Source organism: Rattus norvegicus, chromosome 8 (assembly GCF_021556685.1).
Source record: "Rattus norvegicus strain SHRSP/BbbUtx chromosome 8, alternate assembly SHRSP_T2T, whole genome shotgun sequence".
NCBI lineage: Eukaryota > Metazoa > Chordata > Mammalia > Rodentia > Muridae > Rattus > Rattus norvegicus.
In genome coordinates, this window is record NC_141541.1 from 52,707,587 (window position 1) to 52,724,106 (window position 16,520).

Here is a 16,520-nt window from a genome sequence, read left to right on the forward strand (position 1 = left end):
CACAATTATCCCTTTAAATTATTTTGTAGTTAAAAACAAAATACAAACATGACGTTTCACACCTGCAATCCCAGAACTTGGGATGTAAAGGCGGGAAGATCAGAAGTTCAAGGGTTATTATTGCTATAGCAAATTCAAAGCCAACCTGGGCTACATGAGAGTCTCTGTCAGAAAGGAAAACCTGAGCTCAGTGGTAGAGCACAAAGCTGTAGGTTTGACACGCCCCCAGGGGGCGGGGCTGAGGATGGAGCCTTACTGGGTTCTTCAGGCCATTCTGTTCCTTTCATGTGAACAGCATGGAGCATACATACAGCATACAACATTCATGGAGCACACACACAGCATACAACACTCACGGAGCATACAACATTCAAGGTCAGGGGAGGGGAGGGGAAGAAGGGGAACCATAGGAGCAGAGGTGACCACTGGGTGTGGAGGAAGGGAAGCAGGTGACTGCAAACGCTGGTCAAACGGTACAACTGCCACCCTCAGCCGCCTGCCTGAGTCCTCCAGGAGACAGATGCCAATCGCTGAATTCAGATGTGATAGCTATTAGCAACCTCTTCCTATGGGTCCTTCCCTACATCCCAGGTTATTTCAGGCCCAATTCCCTGCTCTCACCTCCTAGAGTTCCTGCCTCAGCCTCCAGCCCTGCCGCTCACCTGACCAGGAATTGAGGGATAAGCTTTGAAGGCTGCAGTGCACAACCTTCTCTGATGGTTCCTCTTTGGGGAACCAGCTGGCTCCGTGTCTTGGCACACACTGCTACCAACACACCCTCCCCCATCTTTGTCGCAGTCTCCTCCACACTGAATTAGGTGGAGTCTCTTGAGCTTCTCACTGTCCCCTTAGGAACCCCACTCTTCATACCCCAGGACTATCTCCTCCTGTCCATACGCACGGCAAACTCCTCGCCAACCTTCAGAACCCTCTGCAGACCATCACGACAGACATCACGAATCTCAGCACAGAGTTCAGAACACTGGGTCTTTGTTATCCACACCTATATCCTCCTCCAATGTCAACAGCTATGTGCCAGGCACACAACAGGTACTCGATCATGGCAGAATGACCGAGTCTGAGGAACCCAGAAAGGAATCAGACGCTCTCGTGCTAGAAAGCTACAACATGGTGAGAAGGTTCAGGCACACAGCCTAATCACTTGCCAGCGTGGCTTGGAGCTCAGGAGTACTCTGCCACGTCTGAGGGAGGGGAGAGGTGTGAAAAGCAAGAGCCCATTCAGAGCATCCAGCAGAGTCTGGCACAGAACTCAGCATCTGTCACTACAGCATTACTGTCCGGGCTGATGTCACACAGCAAGATAGGGATGACTGCTGGAGTGTTGAGGAGGGTGGGAGCCGTTCCAAGCAAGGCGAGCGCCTGAAGGGTTTACCAATGCTAATCTAATGTGATTCCTTGTTGCAGAAAGGAGGAGGTTGTGGGTCCAGCAGGCAAGCCACACCCAGGTCCTGGTGTAGCCCTAAACCCATCTCAACGTTTCCTCCTGGCCGTCCTCCAGTCATATTGCGCCCCGCCCCTCCGCCCCCTTTTTTCCCTGAAATAGTAACAGGGAAACAGTAACCTGCCTACACTCTGTCCCGCCCACCTATCCTTGGTCTTGTGCAATCTGGCTTCTGCCTGCTTGCATGGTGGAAAACCTTCTCTCCACAAATCTCAGACCCGGTGTCAAATGACCTTTGGACCACATCCTTCTTGGCCTTCTGGTAATATCTATCATTGCTGGTGACACCTTGGGCTTATAAATATCTGTTCCCTTGGCTGGCTTCCTTCTGTTTCCGCTGCCCGTCTAAACATGGTCTCCTTTGTTTCACAGACTTGAACCAAGATCGCATTTGCCAAGTGCCAGCCCAGCACCTGGCACACAGAGCCAGCTTCCTGCTTCCTGCCCTTCTGCCTCTGCTGGCTTCTCTTCCTGCCTCTTCTCCACAAGTGGCTGCCCCTCCCCTCTGCTCTGCCTGTGTTGCTGTGAGACCACGGGCAAAGGCTTTCTGAGGCTTGTTTTTCTCATACATAAAGCAGGTGTAAATATAGTGCCTTTGGAAAAATGAGATGAGCTGTTGCAACCATACAAGGAGTCTGATGAACAGGACCTGAATTTGCCGTGACTTATGCCAAGGGTCTGCCTCACAGCCTAACATCTCAGCCCCAACGAAACGTGTCTGAGGTGGAGCTCTGCTTCTCAGGCCGACAACTTCCCTCTACTGTCTCAGCCTATCTACACTCAGGCTTCTCCACATTCAGGACCCACGGTGACCGGGGAAGGCTTCTTAAACAGGTGTAGCTGAGAGGGGCAAGCAAGGCCCTGGTCCTGGGCATTCACCCCTTTCCCGCCTCCTGGTAGGTAGGATTGCTTTCCCCAGCTTTGCTGGTGGTGGGGCTGAGTGACTGGTAGGCAGGTGTGGCCCACATTACTTCCCAGCGAGGCTCTCAGTGTTAAGGCAAAGCTCCTCAAAACTCTCTTGGCTCTGCCAGTATGCTCAGTAACATTCCAGAAAGGCACGCTGTGCTGCAAAGACAACCGGCCCACAGTGCACAGCGAATTCATGCTGTGCATATGGAGGACGGCCGCTCACTGTGCAGCTGAGTCTCTGCTGACTAGAGGGCCGCAGAGAAGCTCATACTCTAATGGGACAGTTCGAAGGTATTCCGGGACAGGAGTCTATGCCAGGGACTGTGTGAGGAAAAGGGAGAGCATGGTGAGTAAGGTTCCTGGTTCCTAGAGTGTCCCGAGAGTCCTTGGAACTGCTGAAGTGATCTGGGTATTCCCCTGTCAGCAAACTCACTCACTGTATTTACTTCAACACACTGTTTGGCATCTAACTTCCTGACCGTATGCACCAAGGGAGTCATTGTCACTGGAGCCTAAAATAGGGACTGGAGTTTATTAGATGCTCAACACCACCACAGAATGAAGGAAGGAAGGAGGAAGGAAGGAAGGAAGGGAGGAAGGAAGGGAGGAAGGAAGGAAGGAAGGAAGGAAGAACGGACGGACAAACGTGAAGCAGGTATACTCTGTACATTTTCAGGGGTGGGAAGTCAAGGCCCATTAGATCCTCTGACCCTCTACTTGGAAGCTTGGCCTCCTTCTAGCAGACCAGACAGCCCAACCGTTGAAGTCCAGGGGCTCCCTCCCTGACTGGCTTAAAGGCAGTTTGTGGGAACTCACCCACATAGTAGGAAAGGGTGCGCTTCAGCCGGTCAAAGACAAACCAGCGCTTCTTCCACGATTTAATCTTGCCACCCATCTTGATTAAGTAGCCACGGCAGACCTGGTGGGGAGCAACAGCGAAGAAGTATGCCAACATGGAGCTTAAGCCTTCCTCTCCAAACAGCTCCTTTAGTCTTCGTTGGCCTGTGTCTGCATTTCCAGAGGCTAGCCCCAGCTAGCCTTCAAGGTACTGGGACAGTGCTGACAACTCGGGGACAGACTGAGGCCAAATCCCAAGGCCCCCAGAGGTGCTTCTGAATGTGATCTGACTGTGAGTAAAGCCCTTCCTCTCCCTCAGCCACGTAGGTCTGGTACCTTGCTGCTAAGCACCACATGTAGGCAGGTGTCCACCCCATGGCCTGACGACTCTATGTGGGTCTTCAAATCAAAGTCCTCCTTCCGGTTGGGAAGATAACGTGTCAGAGGTCGAGCCTGGGGGGAAAGTGCAGGGACAGCAGAGTTATTTCTCTTTTCTCCTCCTTTCCTTGTTCTTGTTCAGTCCTGACCCTCCCACAATTTCACATCATCCCGCTCTTGGCTCCTGCAGTGTTCACTGGTTGCACAAGACTGGTGACCAGAGTGGAGACCCAGCACTCCTGACTCTCCTAGGCCCAGGCAAGATGCTGTCAGCTCCTGACTCAGTTCTTCCACTTATAACCATGACACAGCCATTGTTGTCTTCTTGTTCCCCCTGACGGAACTGACAAGAGGCCACATAGGAACAGGTTCCGAGAAAAAATGAGGCCCCGGGGAGACCTGCACTAAGGGGTGGGATCCAGCTCAGCGGACAAGCACCTCCCAGGCCCTCTCAAGGCCTTGTATCAAAAGACCAGAGCTGGCAGGATGGTTCAGTGGGTACAGAAGCCTGCTGCCAAGCCGGATGACCTGAACTTGATTCCTATGACCCATATGATAGGAGACCATCTGACAAGTCCTCTGACCTCTCGCCAACCCCGTCCCCTCATATACACTAAACACATAATATAATTAATAGAGATAGAGCCAGGGGAAACTTTTCTTAAAGTAGAGATCCGCTCAGTGACTGTTGGTCATACTCTTCTAGAAGTTTCCTGCTATAAACTAGACAAACACTAAGGTCCACTCTGCCTCTGGTACTAATGAGAATTCTCCATTAACTGAAAGTAGTTTTCTACTCTTGCTTTCCCAGAAAGACCTTAAAATGTCACATACTCTTGCAATGTCACAAATTACTTAAAACACAAAATGTACACCTTGCCAAGAGATGAAAGGCGGCTTGACGCTGCTCCCTCTCATACCAGGCCCTCGTCTCAAAGGTAGAGGCCGGAGAAGGGAGGCTGAGGGGCGTCAGAAGCTGGGACAGCCAAGAGAACAAGGCCTCTCTGATAAAGATCAGACCACGGAGGTAAAACTCTAGAGGGATTTTCTAAAGTTTATTTTGTCTGCAGTAGTGTGCACCTGCTGTACGTGTGTATAGCACACTGGGGTGTGACCACAGAGGCCAGAGGGGGCACTAGGATCCCCTAGAACTAGAGCTACAGATGGTTGTGAGCCACTGTACGATTTTCTGGGAACCAAATTTAGGTCCTCTGCAAAAATAGTAAATGTGTTTAACAGCCGAGCCATTTCTCCAGCACCACTGGTACTGTCTTTTCTTTCTATCTGTTTTCTTGTTTTCTGAGGCAGGGTCTCACCATGTAGCTCTGGCTGTCCTGTAACTCACTGTGCAAACCAGGATGGCTTTGAACTCATAGCGATCCACCTGCCTCTGCTTACAGAGTGCTAGGATTAAAGGCATTTACCACCCTGCCTAGGTTCTGGTGACTATTATTTATCAAAGGCTAGTATGAGGTCCTATCCCTTATGTTTTGTGTTGTAGCAGAAAATGAGAGAACAGGAGATCCTGGAAGACCTCCGCCTGGTTAGGACTATGGAGACCTAAAAGAAGTGGCCTGGCTGAGTTCTAGTTCTCAGTCAGGGACCAGGTGCACGGGTGGATGTCCTTGGCCAGCTCCCTTTCTCATACCCTCTGCTCATCCCCCAGGTAAGGCCTGTGTTTGAACAATGAGAGATTTCTCCTCAAGGAGAAGCCAGTGTCTCTCAGTGATGTAAACCAAACGTTCAAGTGAGGCTGTCCACAGGAGATCGAGATCAAGGCCCAACTATGCGGTGAAGAGGGCTGGGACCCAGAGCAGCGCCACATGCAGGATGGGCAGTTGGCTCAAGGTGCAGCATAGGCTCCCAAAGTCCGACAAGACTTTGGCCTCTCCAAAGCAGTCATCAGGGATTGTAGCAATCGGCTTCTGCCAGTTCTAAAATTGTGTCCAAAGTCCCGTGTCTGTGTCTCAATATATATGTTTTTGTAGCGTTTGTCTAGATGTGATTTTCTTTCTTTTTTTTTTTTTTTGGTTCTTTTTTTCGGAGCTGGGAACCGAACCCAGGGCCTTGCGCTTCCTAGGCAAGCGCTCTACCACTGAGCTAAATCCCCAACCCCTAGATGTGATTTTCTTTAGACCATATCTGATTCCAGAGGTAGATGTGGTCTGCAACAACTTCATACCCTACCCACCTCAAAACACACACACACACACACACACACACACACACACACACACACACACACACACACACGTATGCACACACTTCAACAAACCCCAGTGGGTCTATTTTGTGTGTGTGTGTGTGTGGTCAATGAGTCCCAAGTAGAATTCTGTCTGTGCTAAGCCCACCGCCATCATTTCTGGAGAACAGGCTCCCCAGGGCAGCAGAGGGGCCTGGGACATCCCGCCTCCTTCATATCCCTCACCATCAAGCCAAGCAAGGCCACATCTCACTCACCTGGGAAAACTGCTTCTCCCTCAGCTTGACTTCTTTCTCCACCAGCTGCTGCCTGCGGGCGCTCTCACTCTGCAGCCTCCGCTCCACTTGCTCCCGCCTCCGACGTTCCTCCTCCAGGGCCTGCCTCCGTAGCTCCATCTCCCGCTCCTGACCGGAAAGCCAGGGCTCAGTGCCCTTGAGCCTGGCCCGAGCTGCAGGGGCACCAACCCTGGACAATGGCCTGGCTGAGTCAGCTTAAGTCCTCAAAAGCTTGTCACCCTCTCCTGGGCTCTGTCACCAGTCTATGGGCTGCAACCCCACAAGCTCCCTTACACTTTCTCAGCCTCAGCTACTTCATCAGAAAAATGGGCTTCAACATGTCTGCTCTGGGAGATGGGTACAAGTACAAAGAATCCAGATATACCATCAGATCCCAGCACAACAATAGCACGCAATAAAGTGGGTCTTGAACGACTTTCTTTTAATGAGATACGGTCTTATGTAGCTCTGGCTGACCTAAAACTATGTAGACCAGGCTGGCCTCGAACTCAAGAGATCTGCCCATCTCTGTGCTAGAATTAACAGTGGACACTCCATCAAACACAGTTGTAACTTGAAAAGAAATTTTTGTATTTCGTGTGTGTGTGTGTGTGTGTGTGTGTGTGTGTGTGTGTGTGTGTGTGTGTATCCACCAAAGAGGCTGTCAGATCCCCTGGGACCTGGAGTTAATTGTAACATGGGTGCTAGGATGCAAACTGGGGTCTTCAGAAAGAGGAGCAAGCCCTCCTAACTGCTGAGCCATCTCTCTAGCCCCAGGCCCTTATAACTTTATCTGAATTCCTAGAACAGGCACCATTTAGTCACCGTTTTTGACAGCTGGTATGCACAGTCCTTTCCCAATCACTGACTTAATAAGGCTCTTTAGAACTCCGCATGTAACATTTACTGTTGAATTTCAAACTTAATGGGCAAACAATCACAGGGATTAATGGCACAACTGAACCTTGTGTGTCTTAATAGGGGCCTCGGCATTCATTTGTTACAGCTTAAAACTTTGCACAGCGATGCCTGGGTTCTACTTACTGCTTCTCAAGCAGGAGACTGCCAGGGGTTTTACTATTTCTTGGTTGTTAGTTTTGGTTTTGACGTAGGGTTTCTGTGTAGCCCTGGCTAGCCTCGGACTCACATGAGATCTGCCTACCTCTGCCTTCCAGCTGCTAGGATCAAAGGCCTCTGCAACCATACTTGGCAGATACAGATCTTTCTTTTCTAAAGGCATTGCTTGATCAGAAGTTTGAGGCCAGCGAGACCACTATTTCAGGAAGGAAGGGAGGGAGGAATTGTGGGAGAGAAATGCAGGCTAGGACAGCTTTTACAAAACCCTTCTTTAACTTGCCACCCAGGCACTGATTTCCTCTGGCAGGCTGTGCCCAGGATAAACCTAGATCCCTTTGTTTAGCCCCGCCTATCCCCTGAAGTCCCCCAGCCAACACCTCTCCCTTGGCTTAGATACCTTTTATCTATCTATTTTTTGTCTTCTACCTCAACTCTAACTTTCTGTTTTCCTAACTGTTTGGAAGGACAACGTCCCCCTACTTAGTTTCCCACAAGGTCCACAGAGTGGGGCACAGGACTGGAGATCCCCTACAGAGACCTGTGGTTAAACAAGGCGAAAACTGCCTTATGTTCCACAGGGTTGGGACGCTACAGCCTGCCCAAGCTTCCCAGGATGCATTCGAGAAATGCAAACTTTTCACTGCATAACTAATGCAAGTGGAAGGGCTCGGGGTAGAGTATGGGCACGGGAAGGCGGAGGGCAGCTCCGTGCTCACCACCTGCTGCCTCCTGGCTCCAGTCAGCCTCACCCTGGACTCCATGAGCCGGCTCTTCTCCGCGTGAGCTTCCTTTAGCATCTTCTCCATTTCCTCTATCTTGCCCATGTCCAGACCACTAGCGCTAGGAGGGGAAGGGGAAGAGAGCGCTCGTCAGGTGGGCTCAGGAGTACCGGGCAGAAGCCGAGGGCTGGAGGTAGGAGGCACCTGGACATGTTGTCAGGGGAACAGGCGGAGTTGCCCCCCGTAGAGATGCTGGTCTCCATGCTGTCCGAACTCTCCAGGCTCAGGGTGTCGTAAGCGTGCTCGCCCTCCTCTCCACGTTCCCTGCCTGCTGGCAGGTGGTGCAGGATAGAATGGTGCATGAGCGTGGGGAAGCCAGACGGGCCTGCTGGAAAGGCGGCTGCACCATGCAAGGCATCCCACTGGCACTGAGCCTCTGCCGCTGCTTTCTGCTTCAGCTCAGCCAGCCGTCGCCGTTGCTCCTCGATCACTTGGTGCCCTGCAGGAGGGGCGGCAGGAGTCACAGCGGGCTCCCAACTCACCAGGGAAGGGAACACTGGAGCATCACAGACAAGAGAGAGGGGGCGAGCAGGAAGAGGCTAACACAGAGCAGCCCCTGCCCCCACAGCTTCCACATAGTTCCCACAGCTCCAGACCGTGGCCGTACCAACTGTGCAGCTGTGTGGGCCAGTGTCTGCAGTCAGACTTCAGGCCTCTTTCTGCATCCTGAGCACACACAGGGCACCAGAACTGCCCTAGCCGTGCCCAGGCAGCATGCCAGTCAGCTGTTGCAGCTCTCGGCTGAGGTCTGTACAGATGAGCAGGGCACATGCACCCACCATGTCTCCTGGGGAAGGAGGAAGGGAGCTGGTGGGAACCCTTGAACAGTGCAGAAGCGAATACAGCCCGAGCAGGAGGGACGGCAAGGAGACTGGGAGCACGGCTGAGGGCAACAGGGGAGGTGAGCTGGAGGTGAAGCCAGCCAGGTACCGCAGCCCAGCGAGGCCCAGGGCTATGCTGGCAGACAGCAGAGCCTGGGCAGAACACATCATGCTAATGTCAGGGCAGGGGCTGTCTGGCCAAAGCAAGGTCCTGAACCAGTGCTCTACCTGCTGGGTCTTCGGGTGAGAGGGGCTCGGCAGGAGGTAACTCGACTGGTGTAGTGAGCCCAGGGGAGAGGGTGCAGGAGAGAGACACAGAGGGGATAAGAGGAGAGAGAGGCATAGACATGGGCTTTCAAAACAACTGAAACACACAGCCACAGGACTCCTGTCTGAAGAGCCAGTGTTTCAGGAAACTGCTACTAGAGGTCAACATCACATCCACCCCTCTGTTTCCAAAGTCTACCCTACTTGGTCAACCAAAACTCTTCCCCTTATTGGATGGGTCCTCTAAGATGTCATAGGCCCTCAGACCCATCATCCCATTCCTGGGGTCTTCTGAAAAGCCCCAGGCAGATCTTTATGAGATCTAATTCTTTCTGCCCAGACCCCAGTGACAGAAAAGACATCCTGTGAGAGGGCCGAGCACGTGTAAGGTGATAAAGGATCTGCCCGGGGAACGGAGGCAGGGACAAGCTGGCATTATGGCCACTTACCCTTTTGCTGTAGGGCCAGCTGGCGCTTGGTCTCAATGTCCTGCAGCGTGGCTGCCAGGTTTCGAGGGAGACTACTGGTGCCATTCTGGGCGAGCAGGGCACTCTGGGAGGGGATGTAAGAGCGCTGGTATTGAGGCTCAGCAGGCCCCAACCCCGCTCTTAGCCTCTGCCCAGCATGGCCGTCTCCATCCCCACCATCACCCACATCCCCAGACCTTTGGGGAAGGACTACGGCCCAGGGTAGCCACGCTGAGCTGTGAAGAAGAGGATGAGGAGCCTGAGGAGGAGGGGAGAGGGCCACTACGGGTCCTGGGCAGGGGGCTGGCCATGTCACCATTCATCTTGGAGCGGTAAACCTGGAGGAGAAAGATACTGCCTGGTGATTCTCCAGCTTCCCCACTGACTGCCACATCCCAACACCGAACCCAGCTGTGATCCAAGGTACTGCCCTGGCACAGGGCCTGTGACCTTCCGTCTCCAGTCAACAGTAGGACTGAGCCTCCCGACCAAGTACTAGTAGCAGATGCTACTGGCCACTACCAAGCCTCCTTTCCAGGCCTTTCCTCCATGAGCCAGACTCCAGTCCAACCCTGGACCTGTAAACTGACCCATGCAAGAAGTGTCATCTGGGCTGAGCTATGCAGGACGCTAAGTGAAGGCCAGGCTCCTACTCCTAGGTCTGCCATTAGCAGGCTGTGTGGCCTTGAGCCACACACTTCCCTACCCTGTACCTGGGCTTTCTCATCTGTAAAGGAAAGGGCAGAGCTAAAACAGTGACTGCCAAACTCCCTCTCAGCGCCAACACACGGTGAATCTGCTCTTTGGAGTCAGGAGTTCCAAGACTCCAGTGCTTCTGCCTCAGCAGCATGAGTAAAAGCACCCTCTGTGGTTTTTTTGCCCCTCTCTGTGTCTTAGCCTTTGATCTATATACTGAGCGGTAACACCATCTACCTCAAAGTTCTGTGGTGGGGGTTCAACCCATCAGAACTTATCCAAGCCTCCATCCAGCAGAGGTACCACATGTGTTCATGGATCAAAATCTTCCTAGAGAGACCACAGGATGTCAGCTGAGGCCACACAGCCTCAGAGGTACAGTTCCTTCACTGAAGGCTGAATTTTGAAGGCCAGATTATAGGCGCTATGGGATGTCAATCAAGCAAATTTGGTGGGAGAGTCTCACAGTCGGCACATTTGCTGGACTCGGGTATCCTGGTGGTCACATGGGTAACTCTCCAGGGCTGTCATTTCAGAGAACTTGTACTTTTTCCTCTGCCTCCAAGTTACTCTGGGAAGACCAGGAGAACAAAGTACCAAAAAAGCTTCCCCAGGTCACACCAGTCCTACTTGGAACAGATAGATCCAAGGGCCTGTCAAGTCCCGGGTCTGAGTGGGCAACTCTGGAGAAAACTCCCTTCCATTGGTCAATCACTCCTGATCCCCTTGGACCCACGTGCTGCCCACAGTACTAGAATAGCAATATGGCTGCCCAAGAAAAGACCCTTGTTGTCCTCTCTGGACATGGGGGCCGAGCTGACCCCATGACCCCATTGTGCTGGAAGAATTGGCAGGAGGTACTCAGAGCAGATAGGAACAGGAGCTGAAGAAGTAGGGGTGAGGGTTACCTGCAGCTGACGAGAAGCTTTGGCAGGCAGAGGCGGGGGAGAGGAGCGAGGGGAGGCTGCAGCAAGGCCAGTCCCCAGCCCGGCCATCAACTCCTGGTACCACTGCTCTAAGTCTACAGCAGGGAGCAGCAGTTTCTCCATCTGGAGGGTCAGGGGGAAGGCAAGGAGGGAGAGGAAGGGCCAAGACAAGGAGGGGAGAGATTGGAAGAGGAGGAAGAAGGCAAGGAAGGGAGGGAAGGTAAAGGGAGGCCATATTGGGGAAATGGGAAGGAACGTTTGAAGGAGGGAGGAGGAGAGGAGGGGAGGAGGAGAGTAAGAAGGAAGAGAAAAATAGTGAGACGACTGGGCAGATCGTGCTGAGAGCAAAGAGAAACAGTCAGGGTGCGAGCTCCAGAGCACAGACTCGTGCTACGTCAGCAGCCGGGCAGCCAGCACCTGCAGGCATCAGGCACAGTCCTAGGCCCTCAGCTGGCTTAGAATACGGGAGTCAGTCAGTGAGCAGGGCAACACACAGTCACAGCAGCCGTGGCAGGGGTGGGAAGGACACACAGACCACCAACCTTAGACGAAGGCGTGATGGAAGCGAAGGAAGAGGGCAGCGTGGGAGGAAGACAGGTGATGGGAACGAGGTCCTGGGAGGCAGAAGCCCAGGAAGGCAGGCTTGGCGAAGGGCTTGGGGGCATAGGTGGGGCGCCCCAAATCACTTTTAGCTGCTCAAGAGTCACGTACTTGAGAGAAGGGCAGCCACAGGAGGGAATACAAGAGATTAATGGGAGTAGAACCCAAGAGATGGCCCTGACCGTGGGGGAGGGGAAGGGTAGGAGCACAGAGGAAGACCAGCCCTGGGAGAGAGCCAGCATCCTCTCAGCAAGATTCTCTCCCTGAAGATCAGGAGGCAGGGCCTGCCCCCCCCCCCCAGGCCATTAGGTGTTGAGAGCTCCCAAGGTCCCACGGAAGAAAGTGAATCGTGTTCAACCCTCAATGCCAAGTGAAGACCCTGTCTGCCCCCGGCCCCCACCCAGACTGAGAAGCAATGGAGGCCCTTGGGCATAGGTGGGTGCGGTCTGTGGCTGGTACCTTGCTGTCAGGCGGGGACTGGGGGAGCCTGCCAGGGCAGGTAGCAGAAGCATAGGGGCCCAAACAAGAGCACAGCTGGAGAACCTCAGTGAGGCTCACATACTCCTAGGAGCCCAAGGCGGGGACAGAAGAAATGAGGAGTTTCAACCGAGTAGTCAATCCCCCACACTCCATGCCAAGCTGGACTCATCACTTCACGTTGCTGCAGGCCAGGATGGAGCAGGGTGCTCAGTAGGGCTTGAAAGGGGCAGGCAGAACTGACAGTGCACAGCTCCACTCCACCCCAGCCTTGGAGGCTAGCATGGCATCTATCTGTGCATTGGCCCTGGGCTGAGGAAGCTCAGAGATGGCCTTCCAAAAGCACAGGGAAAAGCAGGACCCAGATCCTAGAACCCCATCTGCCTCTGTCGCACTGGGCATCCCCAGTTGGGCACACACATGCAGCATTAGGCACTACTCCCACAGCAGTGCTCAGATAGGGGAAAGGTCATCAGAACGGAGGCAAGGGAGTGGACATACCACTCCAGCCTGAACAAGACAAGCTTGGAGAAACAGGCCTGGCCATAGCAGAGAGTAACTTCTGTGCCGGCACAAAGTGGGCCCACCGTTCAGGGTAAGTATGTGGAAAGATGTCAGCCCACTGGAGGTTGGAACACAGAAACTATGACTCTCCATCACCTGTCCTGAGATTATCTGGGTGCTGGTCATCCTCATCTCCTTCACCAAAGGAAAAGTCCCTAGGCTGCCTATCCAAGGTGTCCGATCTAGCCCCAGAGTCACACGCCCTTCTGGGGTCAAAGAAAAGGAAGATGGGCCAGAGAGTTCAGTGTGCTATGACCAGTCAAGAATGGCATGCAGATTACATGCAAATTAATACTATTATTTTGCATGGGCTGCCTAAGCCATGAGTGACAGGGTGGCGTGCACGCGCCATACTCTCATACTGCCAGCCAAAGAATGTGCCGCATGCCCTTCAGCCCTCCCCGGGGAGAGCTAGCGGTAGGCAAACAGGCAGCAGGCAAAGCAGAGCAAGTCAGCTGGGGTTACCTCTTGTGCTTTGGGACAGAGCTGAGTGGAAGCAGGAGGGGTTAAGGGAACAGAGGAGGCCCCAGGCTCGGAAGACCTTGGGGATTGGCCCAGAGCTTTGGTCTCCAGCCCTATCTCTGAGGCCTCGAGGATGAGTAGGTGACCCTACAAGAGGACACACGGTGAGAGGGAGTCTCATCCCTAACGCTCAACTCAACCACCCTATCCCAGACCTAAATTGCTTGGGCGGCAAGACAGAAGACAGGGGAAATAAAAGTCAGGAAACCAGGCACGTCCTGACTGGACTTCCCACACCAGATGTAAAGGTCTGGGAAAGAACGATTCAACTCAAGGCGCACTTCCAAGCTGAAAGGCTAGCTTCAGACAGACCATCAGGAGTTCCAGGGTAAGGAGCCTCAGACCCCAGTATCCTAGGTAGGCTCCACCTAGTCCCGCACCTTCCTAAATTCTGAGCTCTCCGCCACAGAGCTCCTGGGCTTCTCAGCCACAGGGTGAGGTCCCAAAGCTAAGTAAGAGGCTGGTGACTGCTGAGGGCCTAAGGTCAGCCTCCGGGGCCATCTGCTTCAAATCTCTCCAGTTCAGGAGGTGCCCAGGAACTTCACCCAGAACTCAACCACGTAGGAAGAAGGTGGCACACCAAACCCTGGAGCCTTTCAGGATCGCCCCCGAGCCTAAAGCTGGGGCTAACCTAGCCACATTACCTCTTTGAGGGTTGAGGTGGTCTTCGGAAAAGGCCTGCCACCCGTGAGCGAATGATATCTCCTCTCAAGCACAGTCAGCTTCTCCTTCTCCTGGAGCCCAGAATAGCAGGGGTCAGAGACATGAGTCAGAGACACAGGAGGGAGGAACTCTGTGAGGACCCACACCCAATTCTTGTGCTGCAAACCCACCCCAACCCCCAGCACCCCGTTACTACCTTTTGCAGTAGCTGCAGGACAGCATTCTTTTCCCGGGCCAGACGCTCTGACTCCTGTACTGCTTGGGCCCGGATCTGCCCAGCCTGACTGTCCAGTACAGCTAGGCGCTCCTGGGGAAACGGGATGCAATCAGACCCTGGAGGGACATAACTCAGCCCACAGCCTGACTGATTCTCCTGTCCAGAGACCCAGGAAGCTGTGAAGGCAACTGCCACATTCTTCCGCTTGGCCTCAACTCATCCCAGGAGAATTCTGGCTAAGGAAGTCAATATCTTCTCTTGTTCCTCCCTCCCTCCCCCAGCCAGTGGCCCTTGTATCTTGGCATGATGAAACCAATCCCCTGGTCTCTATTCCCTCACCCCAGAGCCAATGGCATCAAAACCTGGTGACACTGAAGTTAGCCCTCTGCCCATCCCCCACGGTCACCGCTGGAATTCACTTCCTGCCCCATTTACCATCTTCCTCACAATCTCTAGACTCATTCCACATTTCCGTATCTTCCAAAAAACAACCTCTGAACTCTTGTCTGCTTACCTGAATTTCCTAACCACCCTGACAAGAATTCCATTATTACTTGAGTAATTTTGTTTGCTTGATTTTAGTTTTTTGATCTTGCTATATCACCCAAACTGGCTTTAAAGTCACATTACAGTCCAGGCTTGCTTTAACACACTCTGGAGTCCAGGCTGGACTTGGCGGACTTTGAAGTGTAGGCAAGTCTTGAACTCACGGCAATCCTCTTGCCTCTTGAGTTCTGAACCATCATGCTAGTTTTCCTTTGGTTTTGAGACCAGGTCAACCAGGACTCATGCACCCCGGGCTGGGCTTAGCTCCTGGGCTCAGAACTCTTCTTGCCTCAGTCACCAGAGAAGCTGGGACGTATCCTTAGAAGCTCCGTGTGGACAACACTGACTCTTCAGTAACTTTAAGAAAAACCTCAACGAGCTGGGAATGGAGAGATGGCTCAGGGGGTTCACTGGTTGTTCTTTTGGAAGACTAGGGTTCATTCCCAGCACCCACAGAGCAGCTTACAACTGCCTGTGAATTCCAGTCCCAGGGGACCCAATACGCACATGGTGGTATACAGACACACATGCAGACGGAACACCCATTCAGATAAAACAAACAAGGGCGGGGAAGGGGGGAAGCAAACAAAACAAAACAAAACAAAATTGCAAGGCCAGATCACCCCTTACCTCAGAGTCTTCACAAATTCCTTTCCCAGCATTTAAGGGCTCTGAGAACTGTGCCCTGCCTGCTTGTCCCTCCATACACCTAGCTCCACCATGCTCTACTCTAAACTGAACCACTGTAGACTTCTTAGTCTATCACCCTGTGAGGATGAAGGCCATTCCAGTCTCTCCCACTATTCCAAGGCTCCTCCTCCAAGGTCAGGCTGAATGCCACCTCCCCTCCAAGGCCTTCCTTGGTTGCGATTCTATTTCCTTGCTCCTGCCTATGTATTCACATTAGTCAATATCCATCTACTTCGTCATACTGTGATCTGGGACTGTGTCTCCAAATTAGCCCCCGCCCTCTCTGTAAGATCAGGGGCAGGGGCAGTGTCATTTTTGTCTCCAGAACCCCAAGAGGGCTTAGTACAGTACCTGGCTCAACAACCAAGTGCTAAAAGAAGACGAAAATGTTTTGAGAGGAAAAGATGAGAGCTAGGCAAAACATGTTGACTTAATCTCAGGAGGTCTTCAACCATCACTTAGGAGCAGCACATGGAAGGGGGAGGCACGAAGAAGCGAGCTGTCCTAAACTTGGGAGTCAGCCCATGTAAAAACAAACAAACAAACAAACAAAACAAGAAACAAAAAAACAAAAAAAACCCCACCAAAACCCAGAAACAGTCGATAGGAATCCTCACAGCAACAGCCACAGCTTACTTGGCACATAGGACTGGAAGTGCTGCTAAGTGTCTTATCTGTTACTTCATCTAACCTTATGCACCTGTTTTAGATGGGAAGCCTGTCCTTTTTAGAAGCTAAGATTTACTGGGTAGCAGTGGTAGACTTAGGACTAGAACCAGATCTGTAGGACGACTTTCTCAACCGCAGTGGACAGACACTCCAGGAAGACAGACAGACCTTGAGGGGACTTCTGCAGATACAAGGGCTGGACAAAGCTCATCAGGAAAGAATGTCAAAACACACACACACACACACACACACACACACACACACACACACACACACGGACTGACACAGACACACAGACACACTCACACACGAGTCCCTGGGCCCCCCACCCCATGACCTCCAGGGAACCGGCTGATGTGGGGCTACTGGCTGCATCCTCTCCAAGGGAAGAGGCAGAAGAGTGAAGAAATGCTAACCCAGACCGCATGGGGCACAGCAGAAATGCCTTGGGCTTTGAAGCCTAGTGAAGCCTAAC

At 52.8% G+C, this 16,520-nt stretch overlaps 1 protein-coding gene across 50 annotated transcripts in view; it reads right to left on the reverse strand.

The window, feature by feature from the left end:
- Phldb1 (pleckstrin homology-like domain, family B, member 1) overlaps positions 1-16,520 on the reverse strand; it is a 47,961-nt gene that overhangs the window by 3,359 nt on the left and 28,082 nt on the right. For 8 of the 50 annotated variants that reach the window (XM_087560353.1, XM_087560348.1, XM_087560385.1 and 5 more), the window contains 9 exons: positions 14,120-14,230; positions 13,905-13,994; positions 9,673-9,813; positions 9,458-9,560; positions 8,065-8,359; positions 7,858-7,981; positions 6,047-6,193; positions 3,545-3,661; positions 3,188-3,290 (listed from right to left, as the gene is read on the reverse strand). In XM_087560353.1, the coding sequence (XP_087416479.1) occupies positions 3,188-3,290; positions 3,545-3,661; positions 6,047-6,193; positions 7,858-7,981; positions 8,065-8,359; positions 9,458-9,560; positions 9,673-9,813; positions 13,905-13,994; positions 14,120-14,230 (1,231 nt within the window). 50 annotated transcript variants of the gene reach the window in all.